This window comes from Bos indicus, chromosome 9 (genome assembly GCF_029378745.1).
Source record: "Bos indicus isolate NIAB-ARS_2022 breed Sahiwal x Tharparkar chromosome 9, NIAB-ARS_B.indTharparkar_mat_pri_1.0, whole genome shotgun sequence".
Lineage (NCBI taxonomy): Eukaryota > Metazoa > Chordata > Mammalia > Artiodactyla > Bovidae > Bos > Bos indicus.
The window spans coordinates 8,026,922-8,047,269 of record NC_091768.1 but is presented as its reverse complement, the minus strand read 5'-3'; the positions used below and the strand labels follow the sequence as shown (position 1 = coordinate 8,047,269).

The window sequence follows — 20,348 nt, the reverse complement described above, 5'->3', positions numbered from 1 at the left end:
TATTTAACACAGTACCAGAAATCCTAATTACTTCATGAGACAAGAAAAGGAAATAAGAGACATGTAAATTGGAAGAAAAGAGGTAAAGCTGTCAACTATTTGCTGATGTTATGATGATATACATAGAAAGCCCTTATGTTTCCACCAAAAAATCTATAAGCATTAATAAACAAATTCAGTAAAGCTGCAGGATAAAAGGCTATAGTAAACTATTTAAAAGAGGAAGCAGTAAAATAATTTCATTTAAATTATCCTCAAAAAGAAATAAATTTAGCACCTAGACTCTGAAAACCACAATATATTGATTAAGGAAAATAAAGATGATACAAAGAAATGGAAGTATACTTCATGTTCTTGGATTGGAAGTATTGTTAAAATTGCCACAATATCCAATGAAATCTACAGATTAAATGTCATACCTACCAAAATCAAATTTTTCACAGAACTAGAAGAAATAATCCTAAAATTCATATTAAACAACAACAACAAAAAAAATCCTGAATTGCCAAAGGAATCTTGAGAGAAAACAACAAAGCTAAAGTTATCATGGTCCCTGAATTCAGATAATAATACAAACCTACAGTAGTCAAAACAGCCTGATACTTACACAAAAATAAACACGCAGATTAATGGAACAGAAGAAACAAACTCAGGAACATATGGTCAATTAATACACAACAAAGGAATGAAAAATATACAGTGGAGGAAAGACAGTTGCTTCAATAACTCCTCCTTTGAAAGCCTGACAGCTAAGTGTAAAAATATGAAACTAGAACATTTTATCATACTATGTACAAAAATAATCTCACAATGCATTAAGACCCAACTATAAGGTCTGAAGCCATAGAACTCCTGGAAAAGAACACAGGTATAACACTCTGACATAAATTATAGCAATATTTTTTTTGATCTGTCTACTAAGGAAAAAGAAACAAAAAGGAAAATAAATAAATGTAATCTATTAATAATCAACCTTAAATGTGTTTGCACAGGAAAGGAAACCACTGACAAAACAAAATGACAACCTATGGAACGGGAGAACATATTTGCAAGTGATGTGACCGATAAGGTGTCCATTTCTAAAGTATATAAATAACTCACACAATTCTATTTTTAAAAGCTAACAATTTAAAAATGAGTAGAAGACCTGGATAGACATTTAAAAAAAAAAAATAGATGGCCAACAGGCACATAACATCACTATTTATTAGAAAAATGAAAATCAAAACTAAAATATGGTATCATCACCTCACACCTCTCAAAATGGTTATCATCAAAAAGTCTACAAATAACAAATACTGGTAAGGATGTAAAGAAAAGGGAATCCTAGCACACTGTTGCAGAAATGTCAGGTGGTATAGAAACTATGGAAGACAGTATGGAAGTTCCTCCAAAATCTAAAAATAAGACTACCACATGATCCCACAATTTCACTCCTAGGTATATATAAAAAAAAAAAAAAAAAGCCCCAAATACTAATTTGAAGATACATGCACCACAAATGTTCATAGCAACAATATAAATAATAGCTGAGACATAGAAGCAACCTACATACACATCAAGGGCCTCCCTGATGGTTCAGTGGTAAAGAGTCTGCCTGCCAGTGTAGGAGACACAGGTTTGATTCCTGGGTTGGGAAGATCCCCTGGAGAAGAAAATGGAAACCCACCCCAGTATTCTTGCCTGGGAAATTGCATGGACAGAGGATCCTGGTGGGATACAGTCCATTGGGTTGCAAAGAATTGGACATGACTTAGCAACTAAACAACTGCAACAAGTTCATTGACAGATGAATGGATAAAGATGTGAACAATGAAATACTGAAATATTACTCAGCCATGAAAAAGGACATTTGCCATTTGCAACAATGTGAGTGGAACTTAGAAGGCATTATGCTTAGTGAAATTAGTCAAACAACTCTGTTTTCATTTATATATGAAATATAAAAAATAAATCCAATTATATGCATATAACTGAGACTCACAGATACAGAGAACTAGTAGTTACCAGTGAGAAGAGGGATGAGAGGACTACAAAATTGGGGTACAAGATTAAGAGATACAAACTATTGTGTACAAAATAATAAGTCACAAGAACATTTTGTACAGTACAGGGAAATACTGCCATTATTTTATAATAAATTTTAACTGAAAGTGAAAGTGAAGTCGCTCAGTTGTGTCCGACTGTTCCTGACCCCATGGACTGTAGCTGACCAGGCTCCTCCCTCCATGGGATTCTCCAAGCAATAGTACTGGAGTGGGTTGCCATTTCCTTCTCTAGGGGATCTTCCCAACCCAGGGATTGAACCCGGGTCTCCTACATTCCAGACAGACACTTTAACCTCTGAGCCACCAGGGAATCAATTTTAATTGAGTACAGTCACAAAATGTTGTATCACTATGTTGTACTACTGAAACTAATATACTATAAATCAACTGAAATAAAATAAAGAAAAAAACGAATCTCTAAAACATTTTCTGAGAACAAACATAATATTTCACAGACCTGTTAGCAACAAATGGTGTTGCTGAGAACAGGATAAATATTATAGCTTCAGATGAAAGGAAGACTTATGGATTTTCTAGGGAATGTCATCAACACAAGATTCAATACCCAAAAATCCAAATTTGGAGTAGTACCAAAAATGTGCAAATTATTAATCACACAAGTGTAAAAACAAACGTTTTTGTAACTAAAATAAGCCTTTTGTGATGTGAGCAAAGTATTTTCAAGTTATTCCTTGGGTCAGCCACAAAGAAGCAAGTGCCTTTTAATTTCATGGCTGTAGTCACCATCTTCAGTGATTTTGGAGCCCCAGAAAACAGTCTGTCACTGTTTACATTGTTTCCCCATCTATTTGCCATGAAGTGATGCGACCGGATGCTGTGATCTTAGTTTTCTGAATGATGAGTTTTAAGCCAACTTTTTCACTCTCCTCTTTCACTTTCATCAAGAGGCTCTTTAGTTCTTCTTTACTTTCTGCCATAAGGGGGTTGTCATCTGCGTAACTGAGGTTATTGATATTTCTCCAAGCAATCTTGATTCCAGCTTGTGCTTCATCCAGCCTGGCATTTTGCATGATGTACTCTGCATATAAGTTAGATAAGCAGAGTTATACAGCACTGACGTATTCATTTTCCTATTTGGAACCAGTCTGTTTTTTCACGTCCTGTTCTAACTGTGGCATCTTGACCTGAAAACAGATTTCTCAGGAGGCAGGTAAGGTGGACTGGTATTCCCATCTCTTTAAGAATTTTCCAGTCTGTTGTGATCCACACAGTCAAAGGCTTTAGCATAGCCAATAAGGCAAAAGTAAATGCTTTTTGGAACTCTTTTGCTTTTTCGATGAATCAGCATATGTTGGCAATTTGATCTCTGGTTCCTCTGCCTTTTCTAAATCCAGCTCGAACATCTGGAAGTTCATGGTTCATGTACTGTTGAAGCCTGGCTTGGAGGATTTTGAGAATTACTTTGCTAGTGTGTGGGATGAGTGCAATTGAGTGGTAGTTTCAACATTCTTTGGCATTGCCTTTCTTAGGGATTTGAATGAAAACTGACCTTTTCCAGTCCTGTGGCCACTGCTGAGTTTTCCACATTTGCTGGCATATTGAGTGCAGCACTTTCACAGCATCATCTTTTAGAATTTGAAAGAGCTCAACGGAATTCCATCACCTCCACTAGCTTTGTTCATAGTGATGCTTCCTAAGGCCCACTTGACTTCCATTCCAGGATGTCTACCTCTATCTAGGTGAATGATCACAGCATCATGGTTATCTGGGTCATAAAGATATTTTTTGTATAGTTCTTCTGTGTAGTCTTGCCATCTCTTCTTAATATCTTCTGCTTCTGTTAGGTCCATACCATTTCTATCCTTTATTGTGCTCATCTTTGCATAAAATGTTCCCTTGGTGTCTCTAATTTTCTTGAAGAGATCTCTGGTCTTTCCCATTCTATTGTTTTCCTGTATTTCTTTGCATTGATCACTGAGGAAGACTTTCTTATCTCTCCTTGCTATTCCTTGGAACTCTGCATTCAAATGGGTATATCTTTCCTTTTCTCCTTTGCCTTTAGCTTCTCCTTTTCTCAGCTATTTGTAAGGCCTCCTCAGACAACCATTTTGCCTTTTTGCATTTCTTTTTCTTAGGGATGTTGTTGATAACTGCCTCCTATACAATGTCACAAACCTCCATCCATAGTTCTTCAGGCACTCTGTCTATCAGATCTAATCCCTTGAATCTATTTCTCACTTCCATTGTATAATCATAAGGATTTTGATTTAGGTCATACCTGAGTGGTCTAGTGGTTTTCCCTACTTTTTTCATCCCACTTTCTCATCATAAGAAAAAAAAGTTTGCAACTATATAATGGTGACAGATGGCTTCCCAGATGGCTTGGAGATAAAGAATATATTTCTAAGCAGGAGACATGGGTTCGATTCCTGGGCATGGAAGATCCCCTGGAGAAAGAAATTGCAACCCACTCCAGTATTCTTGCTTGGGAAATTCCATGGACAGAGGAGCCTGGTGGGCTACCTTCTATGGGGTCACAAAAGAGTCACACATTACTTAGTGACTAAAAAGCAAAACAACATTGCTGACAGATAGTAACTAGACTTTTGATGGTGGTCACTTAGCAGTGTAAACAAATATGGCATCATTACGTTTCATACCTGATACTACCATAACGTTACATGTCAAATACTTCTTAATAAAAATTTAGGGTAATCTGATTACTACACCAAAATTTAAAAAATGAATTCTAATTTCAACTGTGCTACTGCAGTCTTGAAAGCATCATTTAGATCAATGCTTTTCTGATTAAAAAAATGAGCCATATCTCTTCATTATTAACTATGCTTGGTGTCTTATACTCAAAATTAACATAACTGCATCGATAAAACTATTGTGTATGTGAACATTATCAAAATAGAAGAACAGATGTGAAAAAACAAACAAAAATTTGTTTTAACCTTCATTGTTTCAAATTCACCCAGAAAAACAATTTAATGATGAAGCAGTCTGTTAAAAAGTATGACAGGATGGAATTTCTGTCACAGAGGAAAGATTTTTGATCATTCTTCAGATACATCAAGGAAATATGAACTGCACTGATCTCTGGAGATAAGATGATTTGAAAGGCAGCTAAACACACCTCTCACTGAATAGTTTTCTTCAAGGACAACTACAAAGTTGAGGTTTGTAAAACCAAGACATGTTCTTTGTGATGGATAAGAGTCAGCAGATGTTAGAGAAAGTAAAATGTGATTGATTTGTAAACTCAGTGCTGACCTCAAGCACCAACAGTTCCATAAATTAAACTTAACACCTTAGAAAAACTGAGAAAACAAACCAGGAGAAACAAAAAATAAGGGAATGCCACGTTTTCTATAATATTCCTGTAAGTCCCAAAGATCCTTTGGAATAACCAATGCATTCTCCTACTTGGATCAATATAGAAACATATTCTATCCACTAAAAAGATAATGAAACTAAACAAAAGTTGGTTATTATTCATGGAGATATGCAAATGCCTATAATCATGTGTGTAAGATGGCATGCTTTTCTTGAGTAGAAAACAATTAGTTTTTTTTTGGTAGACTTTTATATTCCCCTTGGCTATACAACATACTAAACAGTGACTTAGAATATACTATGAACATCTTCTCTGGCTACTGGTAAAGAGGAAATCTTGCAGAAATTTTACTACAGTGGATTTCTTCATGTGGTTTTAAAAAGCAAAAAAAAAAAAAAAAAATCACATCAATGAGAGCATCCAACTCATGTTATTACCAGGGCAAGTTGAGACTCTCTTTATGTACTAAGGTTCCTAGGAAAAGAGGATCCTAGAATATCTGACTCTAAAGAAAAAAAACAAACAAACATGATTCATACCACTGAAAAGAAAAAAGGAAAGAAAAAACATGATTCATATCATTGATTTTTCACCCACATAAATACTATTTTAACCTACATCACTCTCCTAAGAATTAGCACATTTCCAACAGGTTTGTTTTTTACCTAGAAATCTAAGAACATCACTCTTCTAAACTCTCCAATAACTACAAATAGGAGACAAGCAACATCATAAAACCCTGAATACACATCCAATTAAGCGGGGAGAACACTGGGAAAATTCTTAGAATACATAGAATGTGGTGTGTTAACTGACAGCATACACGTGGTACTACTTTTTGAGATTGATTGACATTAATTTCTCCTCCATGCAAAACAAAGAAAAAGAAGATTGTATAATCTGGCTACTACACTGAAAAAAATGCACACAAGTACTTAAAGTATGGGAGTCTAATTAAGCCTTAATCATGGATTTTTCTGCTCTTTGAGACCTTAAAATCTCATAGCATTACCAATGAGATTAAGATGATTTTGACCAGATATATTGCAAGTACTTGTACAAACAAAGCAATACATGAAAGAATGATTCATCCTTATTTATTGAAATTATTTTCTTTTGTCTTCCTGAATTCATAAAATATAGAAAAAGAAAATTAAATGTCACTCAACATTTTCATAAGAAAACACTTTGAAGGGCCATATAAATATTGCATTACTCTGATAATAGATTCAAGGTTATGCAAGTAATGTATTGGCTAAATGACCATAGAGATTGCTATTTTATTCTGCAATGCTAAGCAGAATCACTAGGGCAAAATGTTGAAATAGCATTTGAGCTACTATAATTTTAAAACAGTAGAGCTTTTTTCAAAACCTCATGGAATTCACATTGCAATGTGCCTTACACATGAGGTAATGCAGTCCTATCTTGGGATATAACCTGATGGCATCATCACACACACGAACACATTCATCACGCTGTCTTGCACCTTCAAAAAGGAGACTCTTCTCAATGAGTGTAACTCTATCCCACTAACTTATCATATTCCTGTGGACTAGAAGGCAGCTGAAATAACTTAACGTGCTTTGAATTTTTAGTCCAAAGTAATGTAAGGAAACATCTGTCACTTACGTTTTTGAGTCATCCCATAACACACAATAGGGATTCAAAGTACCCTAAAAGTAAGAAGAAAAAGAATAAATTATCTTGAGTAGGTGTATTAAAAAACTGAAGTATTCTGTGAAATGCAAACAGAATGGCACATTTCTTATCTCGCAGTAAGATACTTTAAAGATTCCACCTCTGTTTTGCATAAAAATTTGCATGTCCTTCCTCATAGTTTTAATGGCTCATTTAATGAAATTCTACTCAAGAAAACTTACATCTATTCCAAATATCATAACCCATATTTCATTTTTTAAAATTATAAATGAAAGTTTAATTTACAACACAGTCTATACTTTTATATTTATACTTTATTTTCATATACAACATGGTTTATACTTTTATGATTTCTATTTGATTTTTTTCTCTAAAATACTAACTGCTGGATTATTTCCTTTAAGAAATACTTGTAGTAGTTAAATCACAGTAAAACATTCTGTATTAGGCACCCTCCTTGCCATGTCCTATTCCGTTTCCAGGGGTGTAGCTTCTAAAAGACAAGAGCATTTCCAGAGAGTCTGTGGACTTGCAATATTTTCTTAACCAACAGAGCATAGTTCTATAGAACCACATCTAATAAAGCTATGGGGGAAACATGCTAAATTTTTATTTAGTTTAATAATTATGTACTGAGTAGCCACGATGACCTTCAGGATGACACAATGAGTTTTCCACATTGGATAATCCACCGGGCACACAGTTTTGAAGAGCTCTGATTGATGGAATGTTTTACTTTTGGTTTTTCTGTCACATTCATGGGGCCTTATCATTCCCTTTGAAACTAGCCTAGTAATTCTTCTCTGTGATATCTTTAGCTATCCACAGATCCTCTTGTCTTTTCTATTAAACATACTCTGCTGCTTTCAAGTTCTCTCATTCTCCATGACACTCATCTTCTGGAGTGCTTACTTTACAGTGTGCCTAGGAAAACATCCACCTGAGCGGCATGCACAGAACAAAGCGGAACTTTGCCTCTCCAGTATAGGTGGCCTAATCCTAATAACCCACACCAACAGTGTATGGGATATTTTGGTAGTTTTCTCCTGAGCTTGACACATTGTATTCTCTCAGGAAAGATTTCTAAATCCTGATATTGACATCCCACACACTCACTACTTCTTCTAAACTTTGGGTCACTGCAGGATGAAGACACATCACATCTATGGGCTCATCCAACAAGTCACTGATATCAAAATGATGAATAAGCCAAGACAGGTGAAAGTTCCAGTCCTGAAACAGACTACAGGCACCTTCCCGCAGGTGGACAAGCTCCTTCAGTGATTGCCAGCTATGAACTTGCCCTCAAGTTCTTGTTTCCAAATAGATAATTACTGGGGTAGATCTGGCAAAGCAATATCTTCAAAAATCTAGGCAAGTTCTTTGGGAAACATTGCCTCTCTAAGTACTATTCACTATGTTCATTCTAGAATTATATTAGAAAAAGAAAAAAAAAAACACAACTTTGGCTCATTATTCTAAAGTTGGTGAAATCTATCCCTTGGACTGCAAGGAATCCAACCAGTCCATCCTAAAGGAAATCAGTCCTGAATATTCCTTGAGAGGACTGATGCTGAAGCTGAAACTCCAATACTTTGGCCTCCTGATGTGAAGAACTGACTCAATGGAAAAGACCCTGATGCTGTGAAAGACTGAAGGTGGGAGGAGAAGGGGATGACAGAGGATGAGCTGGTTGGATGGCATCACCAACTCAATGGACATGAATTTGAGTAACCTCCAGGAGTTGGTGATGGACAGGGAAGCCTGGCGTGCTGCAGTCCATGGGGTCGCAAAGAGTCGGACATGACTAAGCGACCGAACTGAACTGATCCCAATTTTATTAGCATTTTATTTGGGATTTGACTAACTCCCATATGTTAGCACTGTTACCATTCTTCAGAATCCCTCATAGACCAGATCTCTAAGATATCTTTCTTCTAATAAGACAGTCATACCTATAAACCATGCTCTCAGAGCATAAAAACATTCCCTTCCTTGAAATGGGGTATAGTCTTATAGAGATTGATGAGGAACATGTGGAATGTTCATATAACAATAGAGACATGCTCAAAAGAAATATAGCTAGTCATAATTTATTTTTTAGGGGACAAATGATGGACAGAGCATCATGGCCTGTGTTACAGCAAGTTCCATGGAAGAAGTGGGTTCTTATCTAGTCATTACGTGAGGCAGAGATATGTGGATGTTCATGAGATGAAGAGGTGATGGCATCTCAAATTTGTTTCTTTCTCTGTCCTATTAGACCCTTTCTAGTTTTACCTGAAATTCTGACACAGCTTCTGACTTCCTAACAAGTCCTCAGCAGAAATACAATATTGTATCATAAAGTTATTTTATATATATCTAGAGTTCTATTCAAAAGAACTCAAGGCAATTTATAGAAAAATTATCCTTGGAATATGACAATGAAGGGCATGGCCGTGTGTACACTGGATATAGGCAATAAGCATAAAACCTTGAAATTACAGGTCCTCTATATTGAGCTTGTTTCTTTAGGAATGGACAAGTGAGATTAAGGTCAATCTCTATATAAAACAGCACAGGATACTGATGATAGGATTAATATTTCATAATTATAATTCATAACAGGTTACAAGAAAGTTAGAAAAGAAATAGAATATAAGCTTAATTGTTTAGATATTTCTTTCTCCTTTACCCCTCTAAGAAAACTAATTTTCACTTAGGATGAAAGTATGAAGGTGAGAAATGCCTTTTCTACTCTTACCCATACCTCTGTCAAATCTTAGTTTCATCCCTACCTTCCTCACTCTAACTGCTTAGAGCTCATGCTTTTCTCTCTCTCTGTCCTTTCGAAAATTTAGAAACAATCCACATGAGAAATATTATAGGTTCTGATATGCACCGCTCCGTCTTGCTTTTTACTGTACATTCTGGGACCTACACAAAAGACAGATACACCTCTGTGAATGTTCATTCCAGAACAGTCACCCTGTGGGGCCGTGGGCTGAGGTCAATTACATAAACATCTGAAGTTTACAGAAATATGCAGAACAAGCAGATTAGAGGATCTTAGTACCTCGACAGACCAGTAACTTAAGGAATAAGAATGTGAGATGGTTATAGTACCCCAATTTTTTTTAATTTAAATTTATTTATTTTAATTGGAGGCTATTACTATGGAAGAAAAAGAGAATAAATATTGGAATGCATATTTGGTTATTAAAGTTATGAACATGAAGACCAAAAAAAAAAAAAAAAGAATGTGAGATGGTAAACAAAGCAAAATCAATGATGAATGAATTCTATACATGGAAAAAAAAACTGGCTACAAGAAACCACTTGTAAAATATTTGTTATAATTTTAAGATACTTTTCTCAAAGGCACTCTGCTGTAAGATCTGTTATGAGGAATTTATGGAAAATCAATAACAGGAAATGGTGAGCTTGACAGAACGGAGGAACATAATATAATGGCAGAAGCAAGGGGAAAACAGGCTGTGAACTAACTCACAGAAGGGGATTTAAGAAATTCATGAAACTAAAAAAACAAAGATTGTCTGGTAAATGAGCTAAATGGACTAGAAATTAATCTATAGAGCAGTCAATATAATTGATACTTAAAATATTAAGACTGAATATGTTTGAAAACTTTTTGGAAAGAATATGCTGTTCTTTAAAAATAAGTTTTTGGCCAAAAAAGTGTCTCCTGACTCCATTCAAAACTGTAAAGTTGAACAGTACAGTTGAATTAAACATTACCACTCACCCAGTTTCAAGCATTTGAAAAGTGTACCAAGGGTCACATTTTCTAGTTACCATAGATGTTCTAAACATATCATTTGTACTATCTTTAATAGTCTTTGATATTTTATTTTACTTCTTTCCTCTGTCTCAACATCAAGCAAATCAATACAGAGCATCCTTGACTGATGATGAGCAGGTTACATTCTGATAAACCCATTGCAAGTTGAAAATACTGTAAATTGACAACATATTTCATACACCTAACCTGTCGAACATCATTGCTTAACCTAGTCTACCTTAAATGTGCTCACAACACATTAGCCAAAATTTGGGCAAAATCATCTCATGCAAAGCCTGCTGTACTGAAAGTAAAATCAAGATGGTTTTATGGGTACAGAATGGCTGTATCACAATTGCCCACCCTCATGATTGTGTGGCTGGTTGGGAGCTGTGGACCACTGCCCAGCATCACAAGGGAGTAACTGCATTTCTCTAGCCCAGAAAAAGATTGAAATTCAAAATCCTAAGTGTGGTTCCTACTGAATGCGTATCACATCCCACCATCAAAAGGTGAAAAATCATGAATGAGGGGCTATCTGTATATCTATTTAACAGTATAATACATCACTGGCTTTGTCTATGTGTTTCCATACATGGTCCTCTTTTCCTTTGGTCTTACATAACTTCCCTAGTTTCTTGTTCGTAAAAAGGGGAATTTAGACATCTTTTCTAGCACTACCCCGTAGAACTACCCTAGAATGACATTTATTAATGACTTCCTTTTCTTTTTGAAAACTCTCATCCAAGTCGTTTTTTTTCACCTATGTAATATTTTCAGTACATCTCACAATGGTAAATCACTCTCACAAAAATAAGTCAGGAGAGAGCTAAGATGATGAACAAGTTCATCGACTCATGCAAAAATCGCTTAGCAAATATCTGTTACATTCCAGATAACTTGGAGGCACTGGGGACACAGCATTGAACAAAACAAAGCCTTTGCCTCACAGACTTAGCTATAATGAAGGGGGCAGGGAGAGAGACAAAGAAAAACCCAAGGAAATACATAATATGCTAGGGGGCAATACGTGCTGTGTTGAAAAGTAGATTACACTGAGTAGGAAAGACTGGGAAGTGAATGGATTGCAATTTTGTATATTGAGAAGGCTTAACCAATAAGGCTTGCCAACAAAGGTCCATCTAGTCAAGGCTATGGTTTTTCCAGTAGTCATGTATGGATGTGAGAATTGGACTATAAAGAAAGCTGAGAGCCAAAGAATTGATGCTTTTGAACTGTGGTGTTGGAGAAGACTCTTGGGAGTCCCTTGAACTGCAAGGAGACCCAACCAGTCCATCCTAAAGGAAATCAGTCCTGAATATTCATTGGAAGGACTAATGTTGAAGCTGAAACTCCAATACTTTGGCCACCTGATGCGAAGAGTTGACTCATTTGAAAAGACCCTGATGCTGGGAAAGAATGAAGGCAGGAGGAGAAGGGGACAACAGAGGATGAGATGGTTGGATGGCATCACTGACTCAATGGACGAGTTTTGAGTAAGCTCTGGGAGTTGGTGATGGACAGGGAGGCCTGGCGTGCTGCAGTCCATGGGGTTCCAAAGAGTCAGACATGACTGAGTGACTGAACTGAACTGAACTGAACCAATAAGATGATATTTGAATAAATACCTGAAGGAGCTTGTTTACAGAAAAGATAATAGTCATAATAAACATGAATTTTGACCAAGTTACTTCAAGTTTTCCTTGGAGTTTTTAAGTTCTGAATAAATTCAATTCACATGAAATCTTAATTATGTTCTTGTTACCTTAATGTTTTCAAGGTGTTTTCTCTGGACTTACTCTAGAATCACCTGGGATGCTGATTAAAATGGTAGGTTCTTTGGCTTCAGGAACTTTGAGATTGGGGCTTAACCTAGGAGGAGGCATTCTTACAACTACTTCTTCCACTCCTCATAATTTTTAATCCACATTACATTTGTAGAATCATGGACACAAAAGAGGGGCTTCCCAGCTGGCTCAAGTGGTAAAGAATCTGCCTGCCAATGCAGGAGCCACAGGAGATACAGGTTCAGTTCAATTCCTGGGTCAGGAAGAGCCCCTGGAAAGGAAAAAGCAATCCACTCCAGTATCCTTGCCGGGATAATCTCATGGACAGAGCAGCCTGATGGGCTACAGTCCACTGGGGGCTGCAAAAGAGCCGGACATGACTGAAGTGACGACTGAGCATGCATGCATGCACGCACACACAGACACACACCAGAGATAACATGGCTACTTCACTCTGCTTTTCTTTGAAGTGTTGAAATGTTTAGATCTCATATTTCACAGTAAATTCCTAATCTGGAAACCTTTTAACTTTCCTGTACCTTTCATAGCCCTCTTGAAACAAAAATGTCCTCTCATCTGTAGAGGAAAAGCAAGCTTGTAGACAACGCTTCTAAGGACGTGGAGAAGGGCAGTGACCTTCTTGTCACTGTTCCAACATTTCCAGGGCCCTGGGTCATATGTTCCAGGGCAAGTTCTTCTGTCGCATCTTCCCATGATTGAGCGCGTTGAGTTCTTGTATATATGGAGAGGAGATAGACTGTTCAACTGACATTACAAAGCCTCTATTTCTGAAATTTTATATGTAAAGGCATTACATTAAAAAGACCTGGATTTTGCTAAGCTTATCCTCCACTTCCATCCCACTTTTAATTGTAATTGTTAAATAACTGCACAAACAAAGTTTGGGAATTCCTAAGAACATTCCCAAAACACCTGATCTGACCCACCAAAGACTAGTTTATATCTTGCCTATAATTCAAATACTTCTTGAGAAGAGCGACATCTTAAAATGCTCAGGAATGCATTCTAAGGGAAGCAGAATTCTAGTAGAGGTAAATCTTTCCACACTCATATCTCTGACAGGTCACCAAAACGGATCAGTGAGCGGAAGCCCTTTCTGGAGCCCTTTCTGTATATCTTTTAACAAGTAAACATCTTTATAATCCCTGAAAGTATAATACACCACCTAAGGGGATGATGCCATTGAAAATAATATGCAGCTTAATAACAGGAAATCGTTTGTTGCATGTTCTCCACACTTCTTAAGGTTTTCAAGAATATTTTAGTATTTTTAAATGATACTTAAAAACATCTATATCTGGGTCTAACTCTCCTTTTTTGATAGGGTGGCTGAGATACACCTGGAGCCCAAAGAACTTCACTGAGAATGCAGCACTGTGTTATTGCTTAAAAGGACATGGAGACATAGAATTTTTCCATTTATTTGCATGAGTTTTATAGAAAGCAAAGCATTGAGAATATTAGCTAAATCAAGAAGAAGGAAAAGAGCTGTCTTTAGGTAAAGCAGAATGGTATATAGGGCAGTGAAGTGAGAAATGCAGAATATGGTTCTATCAGGACAAGTCATGTCCTCCAGAAGCTGGCAGCTGTTCAGTTAGTACATGGGGAGGGCATGCTTCTGCTATCTAGGTACTCAGGAATCCACATTACCCAGATGACACTGATTTTGTGGATGTGATAACAGCTTGCTTCTCTGATTCCTTAGCTATATCACCAATCACAGAATGTACATTATTTCCTGACACATATTTTTTTTATTGAAATAGAGGAAGTAGTAAAAGTAGAACCAGTATCAGAAATTATTTACATGTATATCTTTCAAAGAAAATCATTGTCTCCACATATATGTCTTAGTCTTCTTCATATGTGACTGTGAACTAGATTCTGTATAGATATAGTATACAGCTTTTCCTTCTTCCTTTAAATCCAAAACGATGTAACACTGTGTCCCAGTAGTATTTTCATGGGGTCCTGGCAGAGACAAGAGCTGGATGGACTGTTTTGGACAGTTTCAATGTATCAGCTGCCAGCAGAGAAATTTCTTCAGCTGCTTTAAGAGCACAATACATCTACAAATGTCAGAGTTGCTCCTGACATCCTCCAATTTTCCCTAACATCCCACTACCAGCTTACAGTGGCCATTCTCATTGTCTGGCATGATAATCAGCAAGCCGAAATGTAATCTGTAGTTGCTGACTGACTTTCACTGAGAAATATATGATTATTATTGTAGTTTATCTGTTAAGGTACACACATATATTATTTTCATAATAAAAACTTGATTTTGCAATGTTCCAATGCAAATACAGGTTATTAGTTTTCTACTGCTGCTACTACAAATTAACACTCTTAGCAGCATAGAACAACACAAATTTATTATCTCACAGTTTTTCTGTGTCAGGAGTCTTTGTGAACTTAGCTGGATTTCTGCTCAAGAGATTCACAAGGCTGGAATGCTAACAGGATTGGAGTCCTTTCTGGATATGAGGATGAATCTGCATCTAGGTTCATCCAAGTCTCAGCATAATTGAGCTCCTGTAGTTGTAGGACTGAGGTCCGTGCTTTCTTCTTTGTTGACAACCAGGGGTTGTTTTTAGCTTTTAGAGTCTGCCCATATTCCTTGGCTTTCGGTCCTACTCCTTCATCTTCAAAGTCAGCAATGGCAGGTTGAGTCCTTATTACCTTGCATCTCTCTGACCATAGCTGGGAAAGGCTTTCCAGTTTTAATGGTTAATGTGAATTGGACCGACTCACATAATTTGGGATATTTGCCCCATCTCAGTGTTCTTACCCTTAATCACATCTGCAAATTCCCTTCTGACCTATAATATATTCAACTTATGAGGGCTAGGATGTGGGCATCCTGGTGGGGGCACACTCTCTTTACCATACAGGGGGTGATAATATATGCAGTCCAGGGACTGAATCTGGCTTGCTACCTACTTTGGTAAATCATATATTGTTGTAACAGAACCACATCCATTTTTACATACTGTCTACGATTGCTGTCACACTACAATAGCATAACTGAGTAGATACGACAAGGACCATTATAACTCACACCCCAAATGCCTGACTCAACTGCAACTGCTCCAACAATAGCATAATTAGTCTAAAACTTTTTGAAGAATAACAATGTTGTATTATGAATAAAAATAAACTGAATTTGAGATGTAAGTGGGAAGCATGCTTACTCAAGTTTAGGAATTTAGGATATAACCAAAAAAACTGTAGCTAGAGAATAATTTCTATCTCAATTTTAGCCGCTGGCAGAACCATCAATCTGCTTGTCTAGTTAGCATTTCAAGACTCTCCCATTAAAACTACCAAGAGTTTTGAGCAGGCAAAACATCAGAAATCTCTTCCAACTGGACACAAGCTAGGGTAGAAAGTAACTTAAAAAGTAAAGGGATACAAATATCCTTCTGTGGAAATTACAATCGCATAGACTGAACTTATTCTTTAAGCTTTGCCAAGTGATTTTTAATTCCTTGGATTGTTATTGGCCTGTGCTATTCATGAAAATATCCACTAACGAACGTGGGGATTTCTCTTTATTGTTTCTCATGCTTCTTAATAGAAAAAGCATATTCATTAGTTTTCCATTGTGTTTTCCACTATGATTTACAAAGCCATGACTCATGACTAATTTTAGTTTATAAACATAAAACAAACTCCTTAATTTGTTAGGTAGATCCTATTAGTATTCAAGCAATATGGCAAAGAGAATAAAACCTACAAGCCTGATTCCCATGAGATCATTTGTAAATATGATCAATTTGAGAACTACAAATAAACCCAGTAGATTTTTCTTAATACTGAAAGATAGCAGGTTCACCCTACCTAGACTATGAAAGCTGTTACTCAGGGAAAGAAAGAAAAGGAAAGAGAAAAACTGACTGCAGAGACTGCAGGCTAGTGTGGGCCAATCTACCCATCTACAGAAATGGAACTCTATTAAGACATTTTGTTTGGAAAAAGGGGACTACAGGCTCGCAAAGCTGATAGAGCACAAGATAACTAAAGTTCTTCAAACTCATCTTTAAAGATAAGGATGTTATATATCTTGGACAGTCAGCAGGCCCAGATCAGTCAGGACCAAGGAATCCTATTGGTGGGTGTATGTGTGTGTGTGTGTGTTTCCTTATGTGTGTACTTACAGACCCGCTCAACTCCCCTTATTTAGGTCCCAATAATTACTTTCAATAAATGTATTAACTTTCCTTGCACATTATGGAGTCTAATAATACTTAAGTAATATAACATGGAAAACAAAATTACTTTTCTCAGAAAAGCAAATTTGGTATTTCTAATAATGAAGCAATTTCTGTGTTCAAGCGCTAAAGACCACAAAACTGGACTCTGCAAATTATAATAATAAAGTCATGAGCCTAGAAAACTGAACTAAAAGTAGTATCTTACTCTTTAATGACTTATGAGCTGGTTAAAACTGCAAATGGCTTTGCTGAATACAGTATGCAATTTCAAGATTCTATGTTCTTTTACCTAGTCCTACCAGTTCCCAAGGGTCTCATTATACATAACATGCTTTAAATGCTATTTGTTAAAAAGCCTGTTTAAAAAAAAAAACACACATTTTTTTTTTAAACAAACACTAACAGGCTTTTCCCTAGACTCATTAGAACTATTAATTTTCATTCTTCCTTTTTCTGCACATGGTATATGGAACAGATACAATTTGTTAGTCATTATTCTCTTCTGAGCTTAGTAAAGTGCAGCAGATACATTTGCTATAAGAAAACAGGTGAAAGTAGACAGTGTTGATATTAGCAAGATGTCATATTTGAAACAGGTCAACTTTGAAGGCAACACCAGTGATAATGTATCTGTGTCAATATAGTTATAATGAAATTTGTGTTTGTTGTAATCCACTTTAACTTCATGTTTGAGATACATCTTTTCTTCACATTTTAGTGAAGAATACTTTATGCTAGCGTAGGCTCTTCTGACTACCTCTTCAATGAAAATATAACAAAGTCAGAAGATACTTTATAAGACATTCAATAAACCAGTCATATATTCCTTCCCTCAGGGAACAATAAAGTCTTTGAGACAGTCTCATCTGCACGGTGAGTATAAATACAACAGGCACGGAGACTTCAAGCAGCAGAGTGTGAAGAGGTGTGTGAGGGAGGGATTTATAAAGTGGAGGAAAGACAAGCGAAGAAGCAGCAAGAGCGCCTCCACGCCGTGGCCTGGAGTCAGGTGGCCTTCAAGGACACGCATAGGTGGGTGCCGCTCTGACCCAGGAATGCCTCGAGGCATTTCTTCTCCAGAGTAAACTTCTCTTCTCCCTCAGCCCTTCTGTGTAACAGATTTGTCTACATTATCTCAGATCCAGGCCTTTGGCTGTGGGATAGTATTGTTTTGGGAATCTGTCAACTCAGTCAAAACACTGAAAGAACCAATTTGCAGTCACTTGGTAATCAGCTCATCCTGCTTATACTCTTGACTCAGTGCCACTCCAGAATCTAGCTAGGGCTTCATAAAACGTATTGACCATATACTCTAGTTTCCATACATAGAAAATAACTTTTTAGATGTGCTGTATCTCTTTGAAATTGAATTGACAAAATATGCTGCCAGAAAAGTGTGACTCAAAAAAGTTTACATATGTTCATTTCAAACAGTTCTATTCAATTGAAATAATGAGACTGTTTATCAACACTATTTTACAGTTAATCTTTCTTCAATTTATGAGAAAAATACCATTTAATTAACATGTTCTTTGAATTCTCAATAGTGATTTAACCTTTATTTTGGAAAGTTTTGTGAATGCTCATTTAGAGAAGTGTTTTCTCCCTAAGAAAAAGGGAGCAATGTAGGCAATTAATATCTCTTAATATTCTTCACCGATGCTTATAACTCAATAGACATTACCATGATAAAAATATATACACAAACAAATATGTAAACAAATATTTTATAATACATGTGGAACAAGCAAAGGAACAATTTCCTTATTCAAAAGTAATGTTGAAAGTATCTCTTAGTTTTCAGTTCAGTAGTGGTATTAGAGCCATTATAAGTTATGAAGAAGTACATATAATAGAAATAAGACACATTGTCAAAGTTAGAACCAGTATGGACACATTTTGGCAAAAGTGCGAAAAGACCTGATAGTTAAAATATTAATCATAATGTTTAAAAATCAGTGCTGAGAGATGTGAGGTTTACATTAAACAATCTAAGAAGCCAGAACAGCTTTTTAAAAACTGGTTTATAGGAAAGATGATTGTCATTTTTTAATAAAATGTATATGAGTTCTTTAATATCAGAAATTATAAAATACTAGGAAAAGTACAGGTTTTATAACTAAAGGATGTGGGAATAAATTCCATTATGTCATTCACTTTGGGAAAATGACAATCACTCTGTGCTTTCATTAACTGTACTTAAAAGCCAAGTTCATAGAAAATTTGCAAGGAGTAATAAAAAAAAAAGAACTATGTATGTGCAACATAGGAGATTGTCTTACTTGAACACAGGTATTGTAAAAGCATAATTAAGAAAGCCTTAATAGGAATCACCTTCTTTGCCCCTTAAATCAATGAGTTAGGTATCTGAGGTGAATGTATAAAGGATAAGTATATGGTTTAAATTTCCGTCTATGGCCTAAACAAGGTCTGAAGAATTTCATTTGCATTTGGATGAATTCTTGTTACAAGGAGCCTCCTCTGATCCTGAGTGTAGAACATTAAAAAGCCACTACACCCACTCTCCAACCCTGGGGTACCCTGCAGGACAGCACTCCCCTTTGTATTATGTCTGTAGCTTCTGCTGCTGCATGCATCTTACATCATAGTCTTCCTCACCAGGTGGCGAGACTGGTTCTCATCTTGACATCCCCCATTGCCTAGCTTAGAGCCCAATAAAGATGTAGGCACTGACAAACTATTAAGTACTATATTGGAGAAACTGAGAGTTCTATTATGAACAAAAACATAGGATAATATGTCATCTTGTTTCTATATAACACATATCTTCATAAGAGAGAAATTCATTTGCAACTCTGAAGAGTTTAGAAAATGTGTTCTGGTCTTATTAGTCCACAGAATGACTATTAACCTCTTTAAAAGGTCAATTCTATAAGAAACTCAAAGCTAAATGAATGATACTTACATTAGCCAAATGAGCTAGCTCTATCTCCAGGAATGAATCCGTTGTTTTGGGTTCAGGCCTTATGGTGACCACGATGATTTTGGAATTGACGACAGTATAATTTCTGAAACAGAATAATTATGATTAAAAGGAGAAAGGATTGAAAAGGAATATTAATTCATATGCTCAGTACATGTTGTGATGACACTTTTAATAAATGTATCTAGGCAAAGACATAGAAACTACACGAACAGATTTAAAACATGATCCTTGAAGTAGTATTCATGGAAAGATATAGTTGATTTCTTGTTATAAATATACCCTACCTGGAACTAGAAAGCTTTAGAGGGAAAAAGCTATTGCTGACTGTTACCATTTTAAATGCAGGAAAGATAGAAAAGCAATAGCACCGACAAGCTTTCGATTACTTAAATCTGATTCACCTGTGAGATAGATGCATTGTGAATTCAAACCTTCAGGCGATCTTTAAACGAATATAATCCATTTATCTCAAGGTGGACTTAACAGTTTTGCTATCCAGGAGACCAGATACTTTTCTTGCAAAGTGCTGTCTTTGAATTTTTTTAAACTTTTTCAAAATTCATTAAGATGAATGACTG

The 20,348-nt window shown here is 36.1% G+C and overlaps 1 protein-coding gene across 4 annotated transcripts in view; it reads right to left on the bottom strand.

Annotated features, from left to right (window-relative positions):
• ADGRB3 (adhesion G protein-coupled receptor B3) overlaps positions 1-20,348 on the bottom strand; it is an 894,978-nt gene that overhangs the window by 361,874 nt on the left and 512,756 nt on the right. For all 4 annotated transcript variants that reach the window (XM_070795670.1, XM_070795669.1, XM_070795668.1 and 1 more), the window contains 2 exons: positions 19,750-19,852; positions 6,985-7,028 (listed from right to left, as the gene is read on the bottom strand). In XM_070795670.1, coding sequence (XP_070651771.1) covers positions 6,985-7,028; positions 19,750-19,852 — 147 coding nt within the window. The remainder of the gene's footprint in view (positions 1-6,984; positions 7,029-19,749; positions 19,853-20,348) is intronic.